Below are 25,761 nucleotides of genomic sequence, written 5' to 3' on the forward strand. Positions count from 1 at the left end.
CCCTGTGCTGGGCTTGACTGTGGGCACTGGCCATGCCTGAGACCCTGTAGAGAGCGGAAGACAGGCTCCCCCAGGGTACGGGGGGCGGGAATGCTGAGACATGATGGCCAGCACCCAGCAGATTCTTAGCTGTGCCCGAGGGCTCCCTGCAGTCCTTCAACACCAGCCAGTCCCCTACCTGGTCAGGCCCAGGAGGGGGCAGGTCTCACTAGATCCAGACCTGCTGTGGGGGCTGTGATGACAGAGATGGAGACCCAGACCCAGGGATGGGGCCCAGGGCCCACAGAGAGTGACAGGAGATGACAGATGAGAGGCTGGGACAAGAAGGATGGAGCAGGCCAGCCCTGGGAAGCCCACCGTGGGCATGTGGCCAGGGCTCGTCCTGGCGCCCGACTACGCCTGCCTCCAGGTCTGTCTGGTCTCCCTGTTCTCACCTCCCTAGTCAGAGGTCCCCATTACCACGTAGACCTAATCCCCCTGGAATGCTCTGTGACCCACTGAGCTTCTATCGCTGAGGGGGTGGGAGTGAAATTATGGGGGGTTGGGATGGGCCGTGGGGGCTACTGTATAGTGTCCAGGGTTGTGAGCTGGTGGGGGTCCAGGGCTCAGGCCCCAGGCTCAACCCGGTCCCCCAGGACACAAGTCAGACTAACCCCTGCACCCCCCCAGCCCCGTGTGAGCGAGGGGCCGGGGCAGGGCTTTCCAGAGCCCAGGTATAGGCCCGTAGGTGAAAGCAAAGACAGCCTCTGTCCAATGGAGACATCGCTGGCTCTGGGGCCTGCTTCAGTGGGAGCTGGCTGCTCTGGCCCCCACCCCAAGCTCCCTGAGGCCTAGGGAGGTATCTGGAGCCCCTACGGGGCCCTGGATATTTGTGGAGATGATTCAAGGGGTACGAGAGTCTGGGAGATGGGGTTCTTCTCCAGGCCTGGCCTCTCTGGTTTTATAGCTGGGCTTCGGGGTGGCAGAGCCAGAGTGGGCCCACAGCTCCGTATGACCTTGGGGTGACCCTTGACCCAAGCCCTGCCCGGGAGCAGCAGGAAGCAATGGGCTGACCTCACTGACCTCTTCTAGGGCTCACATCTCAGAATCTCCCTCTGACTCTGGGGCTGGCTAGGCAGGGCTCAGGGCCAGCTGTGCGGGTTGGGGGCTCCTGGGAAGGGGTGTGCCCCAGTATCCTCTGGCCCTGCACTGCCACAGCTCTGGTCTTGGGGCCTTGGGAAACTGGGGCGGGGGGCATCTTGATGTTGGGTCACAGCCCAGCCCTTCCAGACCCTTGGCGTGCCATCTGGTTTGAATGCGGACAGGAATGTGGGTGTCAGGACAGCTGGAAAGTCCTCCCTGGGGGTCCAGGAGCAACCGCTAGCTTAGGAGCCAGGCCACACCCCAGGTGCATGGCACGAACCTAGAGGGGCAGGGTGGGGGCTCCTGGCTGTGAGCAGGAATGTTGCCTGTCCCCTCTTCCCATGACTCTCTGCGGGGCTAAGGGATGGGACAGCGCAGGGGTGAGGCTTGCAGAAGCCCATCCCTCCCCAGCCTGGGCCCTGGGGTACCTGCAAGACATGTGGATGATAGCCTGTGGCCAGGCAGGCTGGCCCTTTGTGGCCAGGGCCCAGCTCTGGGTCTGACTTTGCTCCCTCAGTGTGGGCCTAGGGCTGGTATGGGGGCTGTTCTGGGGCTGGCTCCCTATCCCCAGTCAGGTTCCTCCCTGCACACCAGACATCCTGACTCCTGTGACCTGGGCCAGGGACTGAGACTTGGCCTGGAAGCCTGTGTATTTCTCTTCTTGGATCTGCATGTACCCAGGCTCCCTCTACCGACCCGTTGTCCTGGTGGCTGTGACAGTGTCTCTGACCTGGAGTGGTGGGGCTGCAGTGTCCCTGAGTGTCTCTGTGTGACATGCATGGGTTGAGTCTCTGTGTCTCCTCTGTCTCTGCCCTGGGACCAGAACTTTCTTTGTTTAGCAAGAATTGCCAGGATCCTTGGGAGCAAACACAGGACAGGTGTCCAGGACCTGGTGGCTGGAACTCTGAGTTCCTCACCCCCAAGGAGAAGCTCCCAGTACACCATCCTGTGGCAGAAGCTCACGGGGGGGCAGCAGGGAGCCTTAACTCCCCTGAGGTCGCTCTTCTGCACACAGAGCACTGATCTCCTGACTGGGACTGGGGAAGGGGTGCGGGGTGCTGCATACCTGGGGTCTTGCTCACTGATTGGTCTTGGCCGGTGTACCCTCTGGTTCTCCATGAGTTCAGGGTACTACCCCAGGTCAGCCAGGTGCTGGGGCTCTAGCCTGGGGCACCTGAGCTGACCCAAGAGCTGAGGCCTTCAGCATCCCAGGGTGTCCCAGGGCCCAGACCCTGCAGCTGGGTCACGGCAGCATGTCTGGGTGTCGAGAACACACCCCTGGCCCAAGCCTGTGCCTGCTGCTGCCACCAGTAAGTCTGCTCGCTTGCGAGTCTGATGGTGTGCACAAGCGGGTCTGGCCTGGGGCTGGGCGGGGGGGGGGGGGCGCTGCTTGGGGACAAAAGGCCTTTGTTTGGGAGGGTTTGGGGTGCAGCCCCTGCTTCAGGGCAATGACTCATGGGTTCCTCTGGTGTGATAACTTCAGTTTTGCAACAGCCGGCATGTCACACACACACACCTGGGGCGGCTTCGAGGGTAGGAGGGACCCCCACCTGCTCTTGCGGCCCTTCCAGGCTGCTCAGTTGGAAGCTGGGTATGTGTGGGGGTGGCAGCGAGAACAGGAGTGAACAGGAAGGGTGTCAGAGGGCCAAACAAAACTCCATTACTTAAGTAAAGCATCTTGCCTGCTGCCCAGCCCCTTGCCATAGGCCTGGACCCCTGCCACCCATGCCGGGCCCTGGCCGCAGGGGTCCCTCAGAGCAGAATACACCAGTCCAGACCCCAGGGGCACTACCGGGCCTTTACTGGGGGGTTGTCTGATCCCTCCCCTGGGACCAGAGGGACAGGGTGGGGCCTCTCTAGGTATGTGGCTGGAGGGCCTGACACGGTGACGTGCTGTTTTGGGCTTCAGTCTGGTTCTGGCCAACCATCCATCACTCTCTTTGCAAGATCAAGTGGGCGCCTGTGTCAGGGTGCGGGGGCCTCTTGGGGGCTGGGCCATTGACATCCTCAGACACCCTGGGAGGAGGGGGCAGGGCTTGGATTTCCTTCTCCTCGGGTCACCAGGCTGGGTCAGGCCATGGGTCAGTGGGAGGCGGGATCTGGGTGAGTGTCCTTGCAGAGTTCTGGCCATTGCCTGTGGTGTTTACTCTGGAGGATGGAGCAGCCCATGGTCCAGCTCCATCCAGTGGACAGAGAAGTGTCCTGTTCAGGCCACTCTGGGGCCCTGGCCCCTCCCTAGCCTTGAGCATCACCCAGCGCCACAACCAGATGAGCTCTGCTTGGTGGAGCCTGCTGCCCAGCGGGAGGGGCTCTGGGGCCATGCGCAAGGGAAGTGCAGGGACCTGGGGCCAGGGGATGACAGGGCACCACGTTTGCAGGTGGCCACAGGAGTGTGGGAGGGCCCTGCTGAGGGGCCAGCCAAGCTGCTGTTGCTGCTTTTGGCTTCCCCCACCAAACCCACCTGCCCAGTCCTCCCGGATTCTGGTTCTGGCTGCCTATCCAGCTACTATGTCCCCTTCCTAGGGTGGGGGTGTGCTCTGGGGTGGCTTTCATTTCTACGCTCAAGTGGAGACCCCTCTGTAGAGACTCTTGACTCTCATCACTTCCTGTGTCACCCTTCACACACACCCCTACTCCCAAGGCAGCCAGGTGTAGCCTTCAAGTCTGTGTTGAGGGGAAAGGGGCAGGAGCCATGCCAGCCCCACTCTGGGCGTCTGCAGAGGCTGATTCCCCCTCTGAGGCTTGGTACTCTCTCCAGGACCCCACCAGTTGGATGGGGCTGGATGGACCCCTTGGCACCTGTGGGAGCTCAGATTGGGGGCCACACCTCTGTCCCGTCTTCTGACTTGGGCAGCTGAGGCTGGCATCCCAATCCCTGGGACCTCCCAGAACAGAATCCCCTGGCCCTGGTGCTCTGTCCTAACCTCGCACATTTTCCTCACTTTCCATGTCCTGTTCTGAGTCCCTCTGGGGTGCGGGGAGGCCTGGAGCTTGGAGCAGCTGCACTGCACGGATGCCCATTGGCCCCTGGGCAGAGCAGGGTACCGGAACCTCCATGTCATTGCAGATGCACCGAAGGCCTGAGGCTGTCCGTCTCCTCCATCCCCTCACCTGCTACCACTCCTGAGGCAACCCCACCCACTGCACAACCTCTTCTGGGACCCCACAGTAAGGCAGGAAGGGGTGGCAGCTCCTGGCACTCCTGAAGGTGTCCCAGCAGAGGACAGTCATCTCTGAAGTGGTCAGTGCAGGGGGTAGGGTCACCTGGCTGCAGTGTGGCCATGGGGGATAGCGTTGGGGCTCCTGAAAGGGGGGAATGGGAGGGATAGGGAGCCAATTGCCTCATCCACAGGAGGCATGGGGGCTGGGGAGGCTGGGAATGGGTCTGGAATGGAGGAGTGTTGGGAATGAGTGGGAGCAGGTGTGTGTGGGGAGGTGGGCAGTAAGCCCACCCTGGCCCCAAGGAAGGGGCAGTGGGTGCCCATAGAGGCCAGGGGACAAGTGGAGGGATGATTTTAGTTACCGAGGGAGGCTGTGGGGAAGGTCCCTTGGGTGGGGGCTGGAAGGGGCAACCCCTGGGCAGGACCGAGAGTTGGAGGACCATCGGGGTCTTAGGAACAAGGAGACCCACAGGGCCTGGACTGTGGCCCCTCAAGAGGCCAGGTCGTGGTGCCTGCTCCCTGGACTCAGGGCAGGACAGAGGCATAGCTCAACCCAGAGCATACTTAGCAGGAGCGAAAACAAGCCAAGCCTCTCTTCAAGCTTCTGGGACCTGAGTGCAAGCACCAGGGAGCAAGTGGGCGGTAATTCAGTCTTCACTGCACGACCTGCTGTCCAGGGCCGTGGAACGTGGGGTTCTCTCCGATTCCTCTGAGGTCATGAGTGGGCCTATCTGTGGCCAATAGCCATATGCTCCCTTGGCTCCTGACAGTGAGAGGCAATGGTCTCACCATGGGGACCAAGATGCCCAGGTCAGGTGGGGGCTGGGAAGCCCTGTTGCTACGTGTGGGTCCAGGGTGGGCTCCCCACACTGCAGCCCTCATCCCCATCAATCCCTCCCATGTCCCCTATCCTTCCCAGCTCTTGCCAACTCTGCCACACCAGGTGGGCCCAGGCTTTTGGGGGGTATGAGGGGGCAGGAGAGGGGATGGGGGCTCTTGGCTGAGATCCAGGGAAACAGGGCAGATGGTGGGTTACAGCACCAACTCCCATTGGCCACACGGTTCATGGCTCATCTCTGGGAGCCACGCTTCTCTCCCCCACGTGACTGCAGTCCCTTCCTGGTGCCCATCCACCCAAGAGGGCACTGCCTTCTCCAGAGTCTTTTGGGTCTCACATTCCTCTCTTTTGTATTAGAATTAGTGATGTAATATGTATTTCTGTATTAAATTTTAAATGTTGAGATGATTCCAAATGCAATGTACTCATGACAAATAATACAGGGAGCTGCTGTGCCCTTCACCCTGTCTCTCCTTAAGGTAGAGTCTTTCTTGTAAAACTACTGGACAATATCACAAGCAGGATGTTGACATTCAAGCCAGATGCCGGGCAGTTCCACCCCCAGGAGAGCCACCTCTGTCTCCCTCCCACCTCCCCTCCTTGACCCCTGGCAGTGCTCATCTGTCCTCCATGTCTATAACCGTGACCGTCCAAGAATATCATTGGAAATGGAAGTACCCGGTAGGCAATCTTTTGGGATAGGCTTTTCTTTCTTGACAAGATTCTTCATAGATTCATCCTGTTACTGCCAATGTTTCTCCAGTTTCTCCCATTTTCTAGCCATGGGACCTTGGCCACAGCACGCAGGGTCTAGGCCCCGTCTTTTCCTCCATTCTTGGGAATGTGAAGGGGCTGTAGCCAGGACTGAATGCAGGCGCCAGCACGTGATCCCGGTCCTCTGACGGCCCATGTTCTCTCTCCAGACACCTGCTCTCCATGTTGGTCTTGGGGGAGGGAGGGGCAGGACCAGAACCCTGCGCGAGGAGGGGCGCACCACCTGAGGGGGTTCTGGATGCCCCCTGCCCTGTCTGGCCTCAATGCCCTGCCAGTGGGCTCTGATGGCAACTAAGAGAAGGATACTGGCTTGGCTGGGAGCAGTCAGCCGTCCTGCATCCTCAATCCCCCATAAAAACCCGTTCGGTGGTCTCAATCCCCACCTCCTGGACAGTGCTGGGCTCACAGAGAGCCTTGGCTCAGCCTCTGGTCCACAGGGCACACATGTCCAGATGGTGTGGAGCCCAAGTGGGGTGCCTCAGTGGATGGGGAGGGGCACCCTGACCTGAAGTCCACCAGTTGGACCGCAGGAGGGCAGGCTCTATCCGAAGGCCCCGTGACAACAGATAAGGTGACAGCAGAGGGTCACTCTAGGAAGGGGCCACTGGCTGTCAGCTCCATGTGGTCTGAACACTGATATCACAATGTGCTGATGATATGCAGTCAGCCCACTGCCTGGTCTGTTCTGTTTGGAAATTTAATGACTTAGGTTGAATACAAAGTTCCCATTTTTGTGAATGGGAATGCACATTAGCATTTCCATGTGATTCAATTGAGTGCTAAAGCTCCAGGACCCCCTCCTCCAAAGAGACATGCCTAGATTTTTTTATGAGGAGTTCTTGGACATTGGTGCCATACTTTCCATGGGGTCCACTCTGGAGAAACCCAGAAGCTACAGCAGGACCGCAGATGCTGGGCAGGGGTCTCGAGGTCCAGCCTTTGGCTCAGAACTGGCTCTGTCATTGGAACTCAGGCCCCAGAAGCTGTCTGGTCTATGCCAGCAGTCTCCTTGTTTGAAAGATGGAGATGTACACATGCCATCCCCTTCAACCATCCAAAGGTTCAGGCAGACGTCCAGGTGTCCCACTGTTCTCAGCATTCCTTGAGAACCTGTTGTTCAGTTGGCAGGGTCCCCTTCTGCTCACCCGTGTCTCCAAACCTGGACCCTCTCATGAATCCTTGCCTTGTAAACAATGTGTTTATGGGGCAGTCAGACCTGCCTCGAGGCAGCCAATCAGAAGGCTCACTGTCACCTTATAATTAGAATTTTGTCACATCACAGGACATGATGGGGTCCCATGGGTCATGGGACCTCTCTGGCCCAGTTCTACCTTCTAATAGCAGGAGAATTGTGACCACAAGACCATCCCCCCTTCCTTCTAGCCCAAGACTTCAAATTCTGGATATTCTTCTACCTTTAAACAAAAATAACCCAAACCTTCTGCTTGGACTGTGTCCCCCAAAATTTAGACTAAAGCTTTAACCCCCAATATAATAGTAACTGGAGCTGGTGTTGGCTGAGGTCATGAGGGTGGGCCCTCTGCTGGGATTAGTGTTCTTGTTAAGACACCAGAAAGCTTGCTCTGGCTCTCTCTCATCCTAAGGACATGGTGAGAAAGTGGCTACCACAGCAGGAAGAGGACCCTCCCCAGAACTGTACCTTGCTAGCTAGCACTCTGATCTGACTGCTATCTCCAGAACTGTGAGGAACTGTGAGCCTTGTCTGTGGGGTTTTGTCATGGTGGCGCAAGCAAAACAAGACAACTGCTTTTAAAATCCATGGCCTAGGGGATCCCTGGGCGGCTTGGCGGTTTGGCGCCTGCCTTTGGCCCAGGGCGTGGTCCTGGAGTCCTGGGATCGAGTCCTACATCGGGCTCCCGGCATGGAGCCTGCTTCTCCCTCTGCCTGTGTCTCTGCCTCTTTCTCTATGTCTGTCATAAATAAATAAATCTTTAAAAAAAAAAATCCATGGCCTAAGAACACGAAAGAATGGCAGTGAAAAAAGGCAAGTCAGGGATTTGCACCACCAGACTGTATTGCCTCGAAGGACTGCAGATGCTGGTGGCATGGCCGGGTGACCTGGACAGCAAACCCAAGCCAGGTTCCAGAATAAGAACGTGCGTCAGCATCGAACACTGCAGGACTGAGAAAAGGGCTCACGGCTATGCTGGAGTCTGTTTATTTTACTTTTGTGATGACCACAGCACTCACTTTTCACATTTAATGGGGAAAAAAGAAACTCTGATCTTCTGGGATCTGTTAGGGTATGAGAGAAGATCGGCAGGGAGAGTGCTGTCTCCAAAGGGATGCGCCAGTTGGCAGAGCCTGTTTTCTTAAGACAGAACGTGGGAAACCTCACCGATGCTTCCAAGGGTTCAGATTTCTGGAACTTGAGCCCAGAGTCTACAATAACAGATGTGTGTGTGAGAAATACTTGCCCCTGCATGGCCGTGAGGAAGCCTTAAAAGGAAAGTCTTTTCAGAAAGAGACAAGGACTGACTTTTGTGTAAACTGAGAAGAGAAATGGACAGTTTTAGAATTCTTCCACATTTAAACACACAGGCAGCAACAGGTCTATGACTCAAGCTGTAAAAACAGATTAATCCACAAAGTCCAAATTCTGATAGAAAAGTCTTCCCTTAAATAATTTAAAAAATACTGAGGTCCACATTCCTAACTTAATCTCTTATCTACACAAATTTACAGTATTTATAAGTCACAGGCTAGCACTGAATTACATTTATCACGAATTCACTCTAAAGCAACACAGACCAAAATACCATTGAAGCTAATTAAAATCACACACAGTTAACTCTTGGATTGCCACGCGACAAATGACACCAACGTGGAACATAAAAGGTAAGGTAACCTAACCCAATAAATCTACAGTGATTTTGAGAAAAGCCACTGGAACACAACACAGTCAAGTCGCAGCATGCAAGGGCCAGAAGATCAGTTCCCTGCAGCCACAGCTCCAAAGTGGCGATCTCCTAGATGGACGGTCAATGCAGGATGCAGGCTGTGACCTAGTGCCCACCCCTGAACAAGTCTGGATTCTTTCTTTGGGGTCAGGCTCTGCAAGTGCCTGGAGGACCCAGCCTCTGGCTGCCTTCCTCTACCCTGGGAGAAGGCAGCACACGCCCAGACCGGGGAGGGGCTGCAGCCTCCTCTGCCTGCCCTTACACTCAAGAGGTGGGCATCTTCCCAGTGTAGGCCCATGCTGGCTGAACTCCAGGGACAAGACATCTCTCCCTGGATATTATGTGCTGCCCTGGCAAGCCCTATAGTGACCACTGGGATGCACAGCCCCAGGCACCCACTGGAGCCGGGCCCTACAAGCTGTCCACTGCCACTCAGCATCTGCCTGAAAACCCCACCGGTCGCCAAATACACCCCGTCCCCCGAAGGGCTGGACTCATCCTGGGTGACCATCGGGAACCTGTAGGGCCAGTGGGAGGCCCCCTCAGCAGCTGCTGCCCAGAACCCCGCCTGAGGCATCTGTCCCGGCCTCCCTCCAGCGCCGGATGCTGGGCAGCTCAGGGGATGCCCTCCTTCCTCTGGCAGCACTGTGACGGAGGCGCGGACCAGTCGTACACATATGAGAGGCGCAGCTGCACCTCCTGCTTGCACAGGCGGCCCTCGCGTGTCAGCATCTGGTGCTTCTCCAGCATGTCCTCCAGGCTCTGCTTATGCGTCACCAGGTACTGGTTGCTGCAGCCGCGGGACTTGTACTCAGTGTCGAAGCGCGGGTCGTGCTCGCGCTGGACGTCCACCGGTGCCAGCCAGGCGCCCAGGGACACGTCCTCGCTGTGCCAGGCGCGCAGGTACTCCCGGCTGAGGCGCAGGTAGTGCACCAGGTCGGCCGAGAGCACGTAGCCGCCGCCCAGCGCGTAGGGCAGGTAGTAGTCACAGAGCTGCCAGGCGGCTTCACGCCAGCGGCCTCCGGGCTTCACGCGGCCGCGGCCCGAGAAGAAGCCCCAGTAGAGGCGGCGGCGACGCGCGGGCTCGCGGGCTCGCAGCTCGGCCAGCAGCGCGTCCAGCCGCGCGAACGAATCGTCGTCGGCCTTGAGAACGAACTCGAAGGCCACGTGCTCGTCCAGCCAGGCCAGCATGGCCAGCACCTTGGCCGTGAGGTTCTCGTAGGCGTCGCGCAGCGCCGGCAGCAGCAGCAGGTCCCCGTGCCGTGCCTGCTCGCGCTCCAGGGCCCGGCGCTCCTCGGCGCCCAGGCCGCCCGTGCCCACCGCGAAGCGCGCCCACACGTCGCCCGGGCCGCCGCGCCGCCCCGCCGCCAGCCACGTGCCGCGGACCACGCTGCGCCGCTCCGCCGCCCGGGGCGCGCTGGCCACCAGCACCGCCAGGAAGGCGGTGGCCCGCGCGGGCCTGGCGGGCGGGGGGCTGCGGCCGGGCGGCGGGCGGGGGCCGTCCGCGGCGCAGCGGGCCAAGTAGAGCAGCCCGGCGCCGCAGAGCGCCAGGCCACCCAGGCCCAGCGCTGTCCGGTGCCGCCACGCGCGCCGCAGCAGCTTCATGGCGGGCGCGCGCGCGCGCGCGCGCGAGAGGCGCCCCGGAGGACCCGAAGCCGGCGCCCAGGTCGCTTCCACCCGCGGCGGAGGCGAAGGGCCAGGCGCTGCCGGTCACGTGCCCACCCGTCACGTGGGGACGCGCACCCTGCTCGTTGGTTGCCCTTGGGAGGGGCCGCGTGGTCACTTCCGCCCGGAGAAAAGATGGCGGCACCAGCGTCGTCGCGCTGGGCTAGTGCCCACGCGCGCCGTTCTTGGTCCGCCTCTTCCCGGAAGAAAGATGGCCGCGGCCTAGGCGAGTCCGGTTAGAGGCGTCACGGGCGCTCGGGTCCCGCTCGGTGGATCCTGAGCGAGGGAAGGGAGGTCGGTGAGTGAGGGCCCCGGGGCGGGGAGGGGGCGGCGGGAGGCCTGCGGACGCACCCTCGGGTCGCTGGATCCTGGGCTCATGTCATCTCTGCTCTCAGCGACGGCTGCCTCCGGGAAACAGGCTGACGATGACCGGTTGGCAAGGGAGCCGGGGGGACCCCGGTGTTTACCGGCGAGGCGACCTCGCTGCCCTAACTGGTGGGACTTGGTGAAGATTTGAAATTGTGCGTGTGAAGACCCTGGCTTCCGGGTCGGCCAGTGTCAGTTGTTACCGACCTTCTCTACGCGACTCCCGAGACCGGTGACGGGGTGTTTAGGTGAAGCGTTTGCGCTTTTAACCGCGAGAGATTGAGGTTCGCCGGAACGGACACCCCAGGGCGGCCGAGAAATGTCGCGTCCGCCGAAGCTGGGAGCCCTGGGGGGTGTTGCCTTCCCTATTCATGTCGCTTCTAGAGGATGGGGATTCCCTGCGCTTTGAAATCCCAGCCTTGGGGTGTCGGGATCAGGGGGTCGGGGTGGGGGTCAGGTGTTGGGGGGTCCGGGTCAGGGGGTCAGGTGTCGGGATCGGGGGTGGGGGCCTGAGGGTCAGGGGTGCAGGGCTGGCAGAGGGTGAGGAACCCAGCACCTGATGGCATCCTCAGCCACGCTGCTACTTTCCTGCTAAGGAACCTCTGAAGGAAGAAGACAAAGTCTCACTTGGCCTCCTGATATCCGTTTGGTTATTTTGAGGTTACTTTATCTGCAGAACTAGTGTTCTGCCCTTGAAGATAAGGAAGGAATGGAGTTTGTTCTTTCCGGGAGCAAAGTACAGTCTGCCTGGACCCGATACGTGTTTTTATGGCCACTGTTCAGAGAGGGCTGTATTAGTGTCAGGGGCGGTTATCTTGGTGTGCACAGCACTTTTCCAGCAGGCAGGAGCAGGAAAGGAAGGCCAGCACCGGACCCTAGTGACCGCAGGCTTGTGACAGGCTGCATGTCCTCCTGGGCCCTGCTGGCGTCTCCACTCAGCATAATCCCCCAGATCCCAAGCTGCTGGTTGGAGCTGTGGGTGCCTCGCCCACAGCGAGTGGGCGAGGTACAGTGGGTGAACACCACTTACTGGATTCCTCAGGGTTTGTTTATGTAGGGCTCTGCTGGTCTTGAGACATGTACCCCATGTTGTTCCCACAGGCCCTGTGTTTTTTATTGTGGCTTTTGCAGAACATGGATGTTTTCAGGAACATGTGTGTGCACTGTGGTAGAAACTCCTGTACATGTTCGTTTAGCTGTGTGGACAGCGTGACTGCTGCTTGGATGATGAGGGGCAGGAGGTGTGGCGCTCCAGTGGATGTGACTCAGGGGCAGTCCTGTCACAGAGAACACCCTGGGGCAGCCGGCCAGCCTGCGTGCTTCTGAAGACATTGCAGGCCCCCCAGACCTGGAGAGAGGGGTGTCTGCTATCCCCTCACAGGAATGAGACAAGTTCAGAGAGTGGGGCCCAGGTGGTGCTCAGGTTGACAGGACTAGCATATAAAGGTATCAGCTGACAGGTGGATAGTGCCATTCAGGAGTAGGAACATTTGAAAGGAAGCATCAAGTAAGCAAGTGGTGGCATCTGCTCGTGTTGCCGTACCAGCCAGTGGAGCTCGTGTCCTGCACAGTGTGCCCTCAGGCTGTGCTGTGGTGGCTGTGCTGCTGGCCAGCATAGACATCTGCTTGGCCAGGTAGAAGGTCCTGTGCTTCCTGCCATGCCCCAACTTGGCTGCAGGTGGCACCCTGGCCTGCTGTGGGTGCCTCCAGGGCCACCAGCCCTGGGCCCTGGGCGCTACTGGGTTTCCCTTTGCTGCTCCTCCCTGCAAAGACTGCCAGAGGAGGGCAGGGCCTCAGCTGTGCCCGAGGGGACCACCAGGTGTTTGCCAGGTGGACAGACTATGAGGACAGGTTAAATAAAGGGCCAGAAGGAACTGCTGTTCTTTTGGGAAGTGTGGAGAGTGAAGGTCTGTGAGAAGCTGAGCTAGACGCTGAGCAGGCAGCTGGGCCATGTTCTGGTGCCAGCCAGAAGGGAGTTCTAGGTCATTCCAGAAGGGAATCTGGAGGAGCCTGGAAGGGAAAGCAGGTAAGTGGAAGGAGCCAGGTATGGGAGGAGGCTGGAATGGCCAAGTGCTGGGAATGAGTACTTGTGGCCCTGGGATCCTTACTGTGGGGAAGTAGACCGAAGAGTGGCCTTGATTCCTCATTGCCAGGCCCAGGCATACCGAGGATGACAGGTCTTCTTGGTCCTGTGTGAACACGAGCAGGGCTGTGTGTGTGTGTGTGTGTGTGTGTGTGTGTGTATGCTCGTGTTTGTGTACAAGTGTGTACTTGCTGCGTATGTGTGTGCACACCTGCAGGTCATTGAGATGGGAAGGTAGGGAGGGGCTGGTGCCCTGCTGGGTGGTTTGGGCATTTGCTGGCACCAGGCCCTGTCCTCACAGTGCCTCAGACTGGGGTGGGTAGGGGGCTTCCTGTTTCATGGTAGAAACCGAGGCTGGGGAGGTCAGGTGACTGAGCCAAAGGGACAGAGCTCCCAAATGCTGAGTTGGGATTTGGAGAGTGGGTTACCATGACTCTGGGGTCAGTCTCAATACCAGGAGGGATGGAGAAAGACTGTTTTGGGAATAGCCGCTGTGGGCACTGAAAAGGGGTAGGTTTAGTGGTGCTGAGTGGCCCTTGAGGTGGGGCAACTTAGATCTGAGTAAGAGAGAGAGATAAGATGCTTCTCCAGCATATTTGGAAAATGAAAAAGTAGTATGTCTAGCATAGATCCATAAACCAAGAATTTCTATATCGTGTTGTAAAGTAAGCACTGCTTTAGTGAAATATTTGCTGATGCTCCATTGAACATTGGCCATATCCTCTTTGTGGACTTTTAATTGCATGCCGGGGTCTGGTAGCTGTGGGCTGTTGGCCTTTCACAGTACCTGGGGTGGTGGGAAGGTCGTGACCCAGGCCGCACTAATGACCTGTCCTGTTCCTCTCTCCCCAGCTCCTGGCCGCACTTGCAGGCCATCTCACAGTCCGGACCTGGGTGGCCATGGCATTCAGGCAGGCTCCCCTCTGTGGCCTGGCTCCTCACTGCCTATGGCTCTTGGGGGTCATCCTTTTGATGGATGTGTCTGCCCGGCCTGCCAACCACTCATCTGCTCGGGAGAGAGCAGGCACCAAGGACGAGCCTGAGATCCTACCCCCGGATCACCTGAATGGGGTGAAGCTGGAGATGGATGGACACCTCAACAAGGACTTCCACCAGGAGGTCTTCCTGGGGAAGGACATGGATGGGTTTGAGGAGGATGCAGAGCCACGGAGGAGCAGGCGGAAGCTGATGGTCATCTTTTCTAAGTAGGCACCTGGGCCTGGGCCACAGCTCACACAGGCCATGTGCTGGGGCTGGGCAGGCCCACAGATCTCAGGGGGCCTGAGCCTTAGGAGACTCCCTGCCCAGCATAGGCCTGGTGGGGCCCAGGCTCCCAGGGTATTGGTGACTGGTGGTCCAGGCACGTTCCAGGACCCAGGATTCGTGGCTCTCGGTTCCAGGAAGGAGACTGAGAGGAGCCCCTCTGAGTGCACACAGGTGTCACACAGGCTGGGGACACACGTCCAGAGGGCACAGGGCCTGGTGGCTTTGGAGCCTCCAAGAGAGTAGAGGGGCTTCATGGCCAGGGCATGAGCCCGGGAGGAGGCCCTTGGTAGTTGGACCTGGACTCTGTTCCCTGAGCCTGTCAGCCTCAGCGTCCTCATCTATGGAAGGGAGCATTGAGAGCCCTGCTTCCTTGGTGTGTGGAGAACAAAGTCTCGGCATATGCTGTGTGCTGTTTATTCCTAGGGTAGGGTGAAATGAGGTGGAGAACAGATAGGAGGGCAGCAGGGCTGAGTTGGGTAGTGCAGTAACTTGGGAGAGGCTGGGGTGTGTTGAGGGGTGTGGTGGGTTTTACCACTGGGTAGGTGGGAGAGGACTAAGCAGCTGCAGGTGGAGGTGAGAGAGTGGGGCGAGTGCAAGGCTCCTACAAGCAGAGCAGAGATGTCGGGTATACCAGTTACCGAGTGGAGTTGAGGAGGAGCATCCAGCAAGTGTGAGTGTGTCCTTGGCCAAGTCTGGGCACCAGGTGAGAGATCTGGAGAGAGGACCATGGCCAGACCAGGGCCTGTGGGGTTCAGAGGTCAGGAGAAAGGAGGAGCAACTAGGAGGCTCTAGGGGGAAAGGGTGATGCTTCCTTGGACAGCCCCCTCTGGGGCTGAGTTGGAGGAACTGGTGACTCTGCCATTGATGAAATGTGCTAAAGCCTCGTCTAGCATCCAGGTTTTACTGTTATCTGGAGTGAAGTCTTCTGTTTTCTGTGAGCAGAGGAAAACTAGGGACCAAGCCACCAGGTAGCAGGTGGCTCCTTCTTTGTCAGATGGAGGCAAACCCACACAAGGCAGCAAGATTGCAGTGCTTGTTCTGTGTCTCCACGATGCCCTGATGGGGTTTCCCTGGATAGGTATTGGCGAGAGAGGTGGATCCCACCAGCTGGGGGTGGCTGGAAGGCCTGTGGATGGTGGGCTGGCCGAGACCGAGTGGGAGACAGGTGGGCGCTGGACCGACACCAGACTGGGTAATCTGTTCATGATTTGGCTGGCTAACGTCGAGGTCCCTGGCCTCTCCCCAGGACTCTGTTGGGAGCATCCCTCCCCACACTGGGAGCCACCATCCGGCAGTGTGCCGAGGGTGGTCTGCACCACTCACTGGGCCACGGGCCAGCTGTGTGCCTGCAGGTAGCCTTTGGGCTAAAAACACTGGGCAAGGACATCTACCCGGACCTGCCCTGGGCTTCCTTGGGAGAGGGTGGCTTCACCCTGGACCCCAAGATACCTGTGGAACCTCAAACCTGTGAATATCGTGTCTGTTAGAACATCTTCCCATCAGACAGACTCAAACTCAGCTGTTGAGCCAACAGCATGTTCTCCCCAGGCTGCTTCTGGGCCTTAGAGCCCTTGGCACTTTTGTGTGTTGGGGGGCCCAGGGCTCTGGGAGGAAGGGGCCATGAGAGGGCCGGGCCTCGAGAGACCAGGCAGGGCCTCTTGGACAGGTGACAGCAATGGGGCAGAATCCAAAGGGGGTGGGATGCTGCCCAGAGACTCTGCGCCAGGAGCAGGCACCTGACACTGGAGCAGGGGGTGCAGTCGGGAGGCAGGGCGTTTTCCTGCCATGCTTATGTTTTCAATGTTGAAGGTTCATTCTTTGCCTGGTTGGAACATAGCTGGCTATCATGACGGAGCACAGAGCAGGGAGCCAAAAATTCAGCAATGAGCCTGGGACTGTGGGGGCTGGGGGTGTGTCTGGAGCCCCACCTGGATCTCACACCTGTCAGGGTTCTGAGGTCCAGGTGTGCAGATGTCTGTGCGCAGGCAGGGAGCAGGCTTAATGCCAGACCTCACCTGGGCCTCTTCTTCCTGGGCACCTGCTGCCCTCTGCACGGAGTCAGGGGCCCTGCAGGTGGAAAGGTGCGCGCTTGCTCAGAGGGGTAGCAATGCTAAGAACACATCCCCTGGAAATGGAGAAAATGGGACCAGTAAGCCGAGTTGCCAGCGGGAAGATGGGGGTTGCCTTGCAAGCTGCTTGCTTTTCAGTCTTTCTGAGGTGTGTGGCTGTGGCTGTCCACAGGAGGTATTTTTGTTATGCATCACTTATTTTGCGGGGTCACAGGTGGGGAGCACCTCACTCTACTCACCAGCACTTGCCACTGTGGTTTCCACACTGACTTCCATCTATGGCCACTCCTGCTTCAAGAGGCCGCATGGCCCAAGACTGGCGTCTGGCTTTTTGTCAGCTGCTGCCTCACTGGCCCCCTGCCCAAGTTATACGTGGTCTCAAGGACCTGGTTTTTTTGTTTGTTTGTTTGTTTTGTTTTTAAAGATTTTATTTATTTATTTATTTTTTTAATTTTTATGATAGTCACACAGAGAGAGAGAGAGAGAGAGAGAGAGAGGCAGAGACATAGGCAGAGGGAGAAGCAGGCTCCATGCACTGGGAGCCCGACGTGGGATTCGATCCCGGGTCTCCGGGATCGCGCCCTGGGCCAAAGGCAGGCGCTAAACCGCTGCACCACCCAGGGATCCCAAGGACCTGGTTTTGATGAATGTAATCCTGTTACAACATTCATTCATTCATTCATTCATTGGAGACACACACACAGAGAGAGAGAGAGAGAGAGAGAGAGGCAGAGACACAGGCAGAGGGAGAAGCAGGCTTCATGCAGGGAGCCTGACGCGGGACTAGATCCCGGGTCTCCGGGGCCACACCCTGGGTTGAAGGCAGGTGCCAAACCGCTGAGCCATGCAGGGGTCCCCTGTCACAACATTAAAAAAAATTTATTTATTTATTAGAAAAAAAGAGAACACAGACACCTGCACATATGCATTTGGGGGTGATGAGGGGAAGTGGGGGAGAGAATCTCTCCACTGAGCACAGAGCCTGACATGGTGCTCGATCCCACGACTCTGAAATCATGACCTAAGCCGAAATCAGGAATCGAGTGCTTAATTGACTGATCTACTCAGGCACCCCACCACAATATTTCTTAAATAAGATTTTTATCTTGGAATAATATTAGATTTACAGAAAAGTGGCAAAGACAGCCAGTTCTCCCTTATACTGACCTGTAGGTAACCACAGTGCATTTGTCAAAACTAAGAATCAGCAGGGCTATTCCTGTTGCCCACACTCCAGCCTTCAGGTTCCACTCTGTTCCCCATCGTCCCTGTCCATTCAGGGGACAGGGATGCTGAGTGTCACGGGTCCTCTGTCCCCTCTGGGATGTGGTGGTGTCTCTCTCTTACTCTTTCATGACCTTGACAGTTTTGGGGGAAGACTGCACAGTTGTGGGGTCCCTCATTTGGGGTTTGTTTGCTGTGCTTTCTGGTGCTGAGAGTGGGGTTGGGGTTTGGGAAAGAACACCCCAGAGGTGAGGTGGCCCTCTTGTCACATCCCGTTAGTGGGTAGTTGGCATCTGTAGGACAGTTCGGGACACGTTGGCCTGGTCACCTGGTCCAGGTGGTGTCTGCCAAGTGTCTCCCTGTCCCTCCTGTCTTCTTTGGGAGCCACTCAGTGAGACAGTTGCCCTCCAGCGGGGTGGGGAGGGGAGCTACCGTATGATTTGGATTTCTGTGGGGAGCATTTCTGTCTCCCCGTACGTTGACTTATCACTCGTTTCCTTCTGTCAGCCGGGACTCCGGGACATTTGTTGTACACTTTGGGTAGGATCCAGCACTGTGCTGGTCTGCCGCTCGCATTATTCCCACTTGGCGATGGGAAGCCCTTCCATTTGTTTGTTTTGGGGGCACTTCCTTACTTGCTGGCACTACCAGGTGCTCCGGGGGCAACTCTCCAGGGAGCCCTGGCTTCTTTTATTGCAGGACGGTGTGTAGAAGCCCAGATCTGGGCACTGGTTCTGTGCATTACTGCTGGGGTCGCTTCTTGGGGCCCTCCTGGTGGGCAGGGCTAGATGTGTGTGAACAGGTGTGTTAACACATGCATACACATACTAGTCTGCACAGGTGTGTATGAGCCAGTTCATACACTGAGTGTGTGCTGATGCATGCACACACATGTACGCACACTTGCATCTGTATTTGCTTCTCCATTTAGCCATCTGTACCCCCGTACGGAACATGACTCTGCTTTGGCTTCATAACTCTGGTCCCATGTGTCTGGGTGTGTAGATTTGGGTTGGCGATGCCGCCTGTCTTGAGCAAGGGCCGAGTCTGTCCTCCCCCAGTGGCCCCCAGACTACTGGGGAAGTGGTGCTGATCTGCTGCTACAGAGTAGACCACCAGTCTTCCCTGCCACCCTCAGTGTCCCCTGACACTTCTGGCATCACTATTGGGTAGAATGTGTCCCTGTTCATGGCAGTGGAGTCCCGTTGGCCATCCTTTGGTCCCGGGTTCTGGAGACCTCGTCTGATGTTGCTTGTCTGGCCACAGGGTTGATGTGAATACTGACCGGAAGATCAGCGCCAAGGAGATGCAGCACTGGATCATGGAGAAAACGGCAGAGCACTTCCAGGAGGCCATCGAGGAGAGCAAGGTGCACTTCCACGCTGTGGACCCTGATGGCGATGGTATGGTGACCTCATCCTGACTCCACGGGCTGGAGGCTGCCAGGGGAGGGCAGTGTGTAGGGGCAGAGGAGGTGAGGCCGTAGTGCTTGATTGTGCTGGCCCCAAGACAGACCCCTGGCTCATGCATCCCCTGCAGGTGAGGATGGGGGTATGGGGCACGGGCCTGGCTTTGGGGTGTGCTGTGGCCACTTCAGTGCTTCTGTACTTGCCTGCAGCCTGGGGATACTGGCAGGTGTCTGCAAACAATCACATACTTTTTCCCAAAACTGTCCATTTTGGATCGGTCTTATCTTCTAGGGCATGTGTCTTGGGACGAGTATAAGGTGAAGTTTTTGGTGAGCAAAGGCCACAATGAGCGAGAAATTGCGGAGAAGATAAAGAATGGGGAGGAGCTGAAAGTCGACGAGGAGAGTGAGTGCCTGGGCCCTGTGGCATGCCTAGAGGGAGGCCTCTTGCCGGGCAGGCCATGGGGGCAGCAGGGGGCCTCCCATAGGTTTTTGCTGGGGAGGTCTGTGGGCCAGGACAGGGTCCGTGATGGTGGGGGGAGGATCCTTACAGCCCTCACTGCATCCCGTTTGGGGCCCCTGCCGAGTTTTGGCGTGTTGCCTGTTGCGTCCTGTTCTTCCTCCACGCAGTGAGTCAGCATCCCATCCTTGTCCTATCGTGTCTTCTCTTGGTGATGTGTGTTTGAAAGTTTCTCTGCAGCATGTTTGCACCCATGACTTGGTCCCTGTTTGTCATGTGCCCACCCCCCCCCCCTTGCTCTGTGAGGGCTGCTGCTGCTACGGCCCCTGGGCTGTGGCTGTCTCCTGCTGCTGGGTCTTCAGGGGGACTGTGGGCACTCTTGTCTGTGCCAGTGTTTGTGGTTAGGGGCCCAGACCCCTCTGTCCTCTGTTGGGTGGCAGTCATGCCTTCTTTCTGTTTGTATTTTCCTGTTCATCCTTCACCTGATTCTTTGCCTTCCTTGCTGGCAAGCAGGGAAGTGACTGGCCTTTTTGTGCTAATCTCTGTCCTGCGGTCTTGCTATGATTGCTTAGTGGTTTTAGGACTTTAGTTAGTTCTCTCAGATTTCTCTACAGGTGACAGTGACATCAGCGAACACAGTTTGTTTCCTCCTTCCCAATCTGTATACCTCCTGCCTCCTCCTCTTACCATATTTTCTGGGACTTCAGGACCATGCTGGAGAGCATTGGTGATGGGGCACCTTTTCCTTTTTCTGATCTCAGAGGAAGTGTTAAGTTTCTCCCCATTAAACTGATGTGAGCTGCAGGTTTTCTGTAGGTGTTCTTTGCTGGAGAAAATCCTCCTCTGTTCCTAGTTTGCTGAGAGTTTGGATCATGAATGGCTGTTGGATTTTGTGTCATTTTTTGTCTGTTGATCTGATCATACAAGTTTTCTTCTTCAGCTGTTGATGTGATGATCACGGTAATTGATTTCCAGATGTTGAGATGGTACTGGCCTTGTGTACCTGGGATGAGTCCCACTTGGTCATGGTCTATAATTCTTCTTACATGTTTTTGGGTTTAATTTGCTGATCTTTTGTGGGGCATGTTTGCATGAGACACGCTGGTCTGTAGTTCCCTTTTCTGTTGGTGTCTGAGCCCCCAGCCTTTGGGCTGTCCTGTGGGGGCTGCCTGTTACAGGCACCCTGTCCATGTGTCTCATACGTTTGTTTTTCCTGCTTCATCTGACCGTGGTGCATATGTAACTTAGAAGAGCCTCAGGTTAAGCAGCACCAGATCCTTTTCCTGAGCAGCACGGAGGCTCCTGGACACCCATGGACACTGGCTGGCCTTTCCCCATTCCTGGGGCGCCATCCAGAATTTCATTTCTGTTCTTTTTAAAGCATGTACCTTGGATGTGATTTTTTTTTAAATTTTTATTTATTTATGATAGTCACACAGAGAGAGAGAGAGAGAGGCAGAGACATAGGCAGAGGGAGAAGCAGGCTCCATGCACCGGGACCCCGACGTGGGACTCAATCCCGGGTCTCCAGGATTGCGCCCTGGGCCAAAGGCAGGTGCTAAACTGCTGCGCCACCCAGGGATCCCAATTATTTTTTTTGAAATGGTAGTTTGCCTTTTTCATGTCTGTTTCTGTTTTGTTTCCATGGTTTGTCCTGGGGTTCCACTGTCCCCTGAAGAGGGTATTTAGAGGCCTCTACGGGCCCTGGGGGGAGGAGAGGGCTCTGTCCTCCTGCCGGTGTTGGTGATTTGACACCAGCGTCTGGGTGGCTGCTGGGGTGCAGGGAGCCGGCCCCCTGTCCCGCCTGCTCTTGGGATCTGGTCTGTCTGCAACGCCTTTCCCTCAGGTGTGTCTGGGGTCAGGACCTGTCCTTCAGGGACATGGGCTCTGCTGCCTAAGCTTGCCTGTCAATTCTTTCATTTCAGCACGTGTTCCTTCTTTAGTTTGGAGGGGATGAGCAGGTGAGGGACATCAGAAGTGAGGAGCAGTGTTGAGGGTGTGGGATGCCAGGGAGCACAGGTGGGGGCTGAGAGGTAGGCTCAAGAGTTCCCATGTGGCAGCGTGTCTCCTCAGGGATGCTTGGCACATGCACGTGGGCTTGGGGGGCTGCTATCCCCAGGTATCCGCCCCCCCCAGGTACACGGGGGCCTGCCCAGGTCAGTGCCAGGCCTCTCCAGCCTCTGGCGCTGCTGGCATCGCTGCTTGTGTGTCTGACCTCTGCTGTGGTGTTGGGTTCAGCACCCCTTAAATCCCCAGTGACCTCATGGTGAGGTCCTTGAGGGGTTACAGCTGCTCACAGACTCTGTACCTGTCCCCACGCCTCTTGTCCCAACGCAGAGCAGGCGAGAACATGTCGTCACTCCCACCTTTCTTCAGGTGTATTTGCCATTAAAAGTAGGTCACCACGGGATCTTCTGTCATAGAAGGTGCTGGGGCTTGAGATGACGGGTGCTGTGTGGGATGCAGCCATGGCCTGGCTCCTGGTGATGGCAGTGAGGGCCCAGACAGATCTCCACGCCCAAACTCTTCCTGCTTGCCTGGCCTACGCCGCTCTCTTGGAAGACTGGGACAGTCATGGAGCCTGTGGAGCTTCAGGCTGGGCTCTAGGCCTCCCACGGAGGGAGAAGGAGGACTGTGGTGAGAGGCTGTGGGGGATGCTTGAGTCATACCTGGAAGCTGGGTTTTCCTCCAGAGCCCTACCCACCGTATACGCGCACGTGAAAGAGATAGAAGGGAATAAGGTCGCGCTTTGTTCCTGTGGGTGCGTGGCGGGGGCGGGTCCGCCTACATCGTGCTTTCCATTTCTCCCGAGGAGCAAACAGCAGCAGCAGTAGCTGAGGGTGGGGCCTGCAGGGGGGCGTCTGTGCCTGTGTGTGTTGGGGGTGTGTGTTGGGGGGTCGGCACCCATATTTGGGGGGTTTGTGTCACGAGCCTCTGCATCTGTACCTCGTGGGATCTGTGTCTGCATCTTGGGAGGGTTTGTGTCTGTCTGGGGGGTTCTGCACTGTGTGCCTCCTGAGGGCTGAGCTCTCCTTGGGGTGCTGAGCCCCTGGCCTCATGCACCACTGTGTCCTGGGCCAGCCTTGCCCATCCAGGCAGCACATCTCAGAGCTGCTCAGGTGCGTGCAGGTGTCCTGGGTTCTGGGTCCTCACAGGTCGGCCTTTCCCAGCACAGGAAGTCCTAGAGAACCTGAAGGATCGCTGGTATCAGGCGGACAACCCCCCTTCAGACCTGCTTCTGACGGAGGATGAATTCCTGTCGTTTCTGCACCCTGAGCACAGCCGTGGCATGCTCAAGTTCATGGTCAAAGAGATTGTCCGGGACCTGGGTAAGGCCTGGCCTGTGGCCCATCCTGAGGGGGTGGTGAGGCTGAGGGGGTTGGCACCTCCCTGCTGGTGGCTGGGCTGGACGGCGGGGTCCATGGTGCACCTGCAGCCAGTCGTCCTGGCAGCGGTGGCCCTGGGGGTTTGGAGGCTGTGTGGCCACACAGCGGTAAGGGATGGTCAGGCTTTGTCCTGTACCATCTGGCCTCCGCTAGGCTCCTGAGCGGATCAGGTGTTTTGCTTTAGGCTAAAATTTAACACATGGAACATTTGGCAGTGAACCTGTTTGGTTGACTTCCCCTGGATGGGCCTGGGTGGTCCCATGCCCACTTGAGGTCCGAGCATCCCCTCCCCTATCCTACAGACCAGGACGGTGACAAGCAGCTCTCACTGCCTGAGTTCATCTCTCTGCCCGTGGGCACGGTAGAGAATCAGCAGGGCCAGGACATTGATGACAGTTGGGTCAGAGACCGAAAAAAAGAGTTTGAGGAATTGATCGACGCCAACCATGACGGGATCGTGACCATGGCGGAACTGGAGGTGAGCGCAGGCACTTGGGGGGGCATCTCCCACCCCCAAGGTGGGGCCCAAGTCCCCAGGCTTCCAGGTGTGCCCGAGGCAGGGGCTATGGTGATGAGAAGGCAGTGTTGGTTGTGGGGGCACTTGGAGGTGGGCTCCCTGTGTGTGGGGGAGGGGATCCACCTGCCAGTGTGGTCACCTCTGTTGTTCAGATGAGATTTGAGCAGAAAAGCAGGCAGCCCAGTCAGGTACTGTACATGCCTCCAGGTCAAGGTGCTTGGGATGTCTTGGGTCCTCTTGGCTCCAAGGAGCCGCTCCCCAATGGGCAGCTGGCTGAATGCTGGGACTTCATTCAACCGGCCACCGGCGGTGTTGGAATCCACCATCTTCCCCTGAAGTGTTTTCGCCGGTGTCGTGTAGGTGCTGTGTGGGCTTGTTTTTCCCCGTTGCTGGATGACTCATTCACTTTACACCAGAATTCTCTGATCCCTGTTGATAGCTGGCGGGCGCAGCTGGTTGAGTCCGTGTCTGTGCCTGTGTCCGGGTATCATGTAGATCTGTGGGCAGGTCCCTGGTGGCCACTCAAGGCAGGGCTTCCCTCCTCCCTATCCCTAACCCTTCCCTTCTGTTAGGTGTCCTGACAAAGGTGGAGGTGGTAAGTCGTGGGTGCCCACACAGGTGAAGGCTGCCTGGCCCTGAGCCACTTCCAGCCTGGTGTCTGCCTTCCAGAACATGCTCATCTGTCCTTGCTGCTTCTGTACTGTCAGCCAGTGGGGTGTTTTGCATAAGGAGCGGCTCTCTGTGCTGGTTTTAGGGTCAGAGGTCAGGCCCTGATGCTGGTTCCCTGAGGGAGCATCCAGTGGGGCAGGGTGTCTGTCCTGGGGGCTCTCAGGCCCATCACTGAGTGTGGACCTGCGGCGCTGTAGTGAAGAGGACACTCAGGGCGTGGGCAGCTGGGCAGGGCCGTGGCAGCCAGGGTCTGCAGTGGCCCTGTGCTTGGAACCATTGTAGGACTACATGGACCCCATGAACGAGTATAATGCCCTAAACGAGGCCAAGCAGATGATCGCCATCGCCGATGAGAACCAGAACCACCACCTAGAGCCTGAGGAGGTCCTCAAGTACAGCGAGTTCTTCACGGGCAGCAAACTGATGGACTATGCCCGGAATGTGCACGAGGAGTTCTGAGCCCACCCTACCTGCCACCTGCCCTGCGCACCTCGGCCCCCTGGCGCCTCCTAAAAGCCCCCCTTCCTGTGGCCCCGACAGCTGTGGCTCCAGGCTTACTGAAGATGTGCTTGAACGGGCCCAAATCCCCGAGGTGCAGTTGTGGGCTGGCCACCCTCCATGCATGGAGTCCCACAGGACTGTGCGGCTCACTTCTGAGAACTGACTGCATCAAGGCGCCGCAGCCTCACCATATCTGTGGGGAGTAACGCAGTTCCTGCCGTTTCCTTGAAGACCAAGAAGTGATCATAGTATTAGAATGAGCTCTGCTGAGAGCTCTTGGCCGGCCTCTGGGGGTGCCTGCCCCTTCCCGGGGTGCTGGGGAGGGGCCGCCACAATGTTTAGTTTCCAAAAACACAAACGCTTGTGAGGAGAATCTCATTAATGTACTTTAAATTACAGTTGCTTTTTTCTCCTAGCTTCATTTTTTTGTTGAAAAAAAAATCCCATAAAATGATTTTGAACGTTTGTGGCTAGGTGGCTTCCACTTACTGCTTTTGAGGTGGGTGGTTTGGTGAGAACAGAGGGTTTGGTCAGGCTCCTGCCAGGGCAGGTGCGGGAAGGACCAGGCCCCGGATGTGTTTAGTGATGGGGAGGCCCATAGGTACGTGGGAAAGGGCTCTCACAGGATGCTGAGGGTCTGGGCTACGGATTCAAAATCAGGAGCCTGGAACCTGGGTGAGACCCCCTGGGAGGAGCTGGGGTGGAGAGGGGGAAGGTCTGAGGACAAACCCTGAGAGCAGGGGCTGGGGGGAGAACACAGAGGTCCTGGGTTGGCTGTGGGGGATGCAGCAGAGCTGTCAGGGGGCCGGAGTCTCATGGAGCCTGCGCTGGGGCTGGGGTCCCAAGAGCCTGGGTCCCACCAGGCCTGGATTTCTCATGCTTGCTTTCCCAGGTCCTTTGTGGGGGTCAGTGTGCCCAGTGTTCATCTGGCATGTGGGGACAGAGGGCACTGAGCTGTGAGGGGTTTAACTGAGGGTCTCTGACCCCACGTGCCTCCCAGCTGCTGCCTTGAGTCCCTGCCCCGACCCTCCCCACCTCCATGTTGGTCATCCCCTCAGGAGCCCTGAGCTGTGGTTTTGTGGCACCTTAGTGGATAGCTCACCCAGCCAGTGGGTCTGCTTGAGGCTTAGAGGGCCCTGTTCGGGCGAGGGCTCCAGCCAAGTGGGCAGAGGGGCTTCCTTGAGCTGTCCCTGTGACCTGCCCTTGCCACAGGGACCTACTTCCGAGCAGCGTGGGGTGGGGCCGTTGCAGAGGAACAGAGGCGCAGTGACACCTGTGCTGGTTTCCAGGCAAACAAGAGGAAAGACTTCAGAGAGGACGAGAGTGCGTGG

The 25,761-nt window shown here is 57.6% G+C and overlaps 2 protein-coding genes across 3 annotated transcripts; one reads left to right on the forward strand and one right to left on the reverse strand.

Moving 5' to 3' along the window:
• Nucleotides 1–6,576: 6,576 nt before the first annotated feature.
• On the reverse strand, nt 6,577–10,496 carry B3GALT6 (beta-1,3-galactosyltransferase 6). The gene has a single exon (XM_055304609.1). It carries the CDS (start codon nt 10,419–10,421, stop codon nt 9,432–9,434), a length of 990 nt encoding a protein of 329 aa, XP_055160584.1. The 5' UTR covers nt 10,422–10,496; the 3' UTR covers nt 6,577–9,431.
• Nucleotides 10,497–10,659: 163 nt separating this feature from the next.
• SDF4 (stromal cell derived factor 4) lies at nt 10,660–24,895 on the forward strand. Of its 2 annotated transcripts, none has more exons than XM_055306276.1 (7): nt 10,660–10,775; nt 13,783–14,135; nt 18,756–18,892; nt 19,190–19,303; nt 22,528–22,686; nt 23,046–23,221; nt 24,212–24,895. In XM_055306276.1, exons 2-7 carry the CDS (start codon nt 13,831–13,833, stop codon nt 24,386–24,388), a joined length of 1,068 nt encoding a protein of 355 aa, XP_055162251.1. In that variant the 5' UTR covers nt 10,660–10,775; nt 13,783–13,830; the 3' UTR covers nt 24,389–24,895. The 2 variants fall into 2 exon arrangements, with proteins under 2 accessions (XP_055162251.1, XP_055162250.1); XM_055306275.1 differs by having other exon boundaries at nt 10,663–10,779.
• Nucleotides 24,896–25,761: the final 866 nt, after the last annotated feature.

The sequence above is a fragment of the Nyctereutes procyonoides genome, unplaced genomic scaffold (genome assembly GCF_905146905.1).
Source record: "Nyctereutes procyonoides isolate TBG_1078 unplaced genomic scaffold, NYPRO_anot_genome, whole genome shotgun sequence".
Lineage (NCBI taxonomy): Eukaryota > Metazoa > Chordata > Mammalia > Carnivora > Canidae > Nyctereutes > Nyctereutes procyonoides.

Coding starts and splice junctions, on each gene's coding strand:
- SDF4 (XM_055306276.1), top strand. CDS start 13,831: ATGGCATTCAGGCAGGCTCCCCTCTGTGGCCTGGCTCCTCACTGCCTA. Junction 18,893..19,189: donor TGTGGACCCTGATGGCGATG/GTATGGTGACCT, acceptor CTTATCTTCTAG/GGCATGTGTCTTGGGACGAG. Junction 19,304..22,527: donor GCTGAAAGTCGACGAGGAGA/GTGAGTGCCTGG, acceptor GGCCTTTCCCAG/CACAGGAAGTCCTAGAGAAC.
- B3GALT6 (XM_055304609.1), bottom strand. CDS start 10,421: ATGAAGCTGCTGCGGCGCGCGTGGCGGCACCGGACAGCGCTGGGCCTG.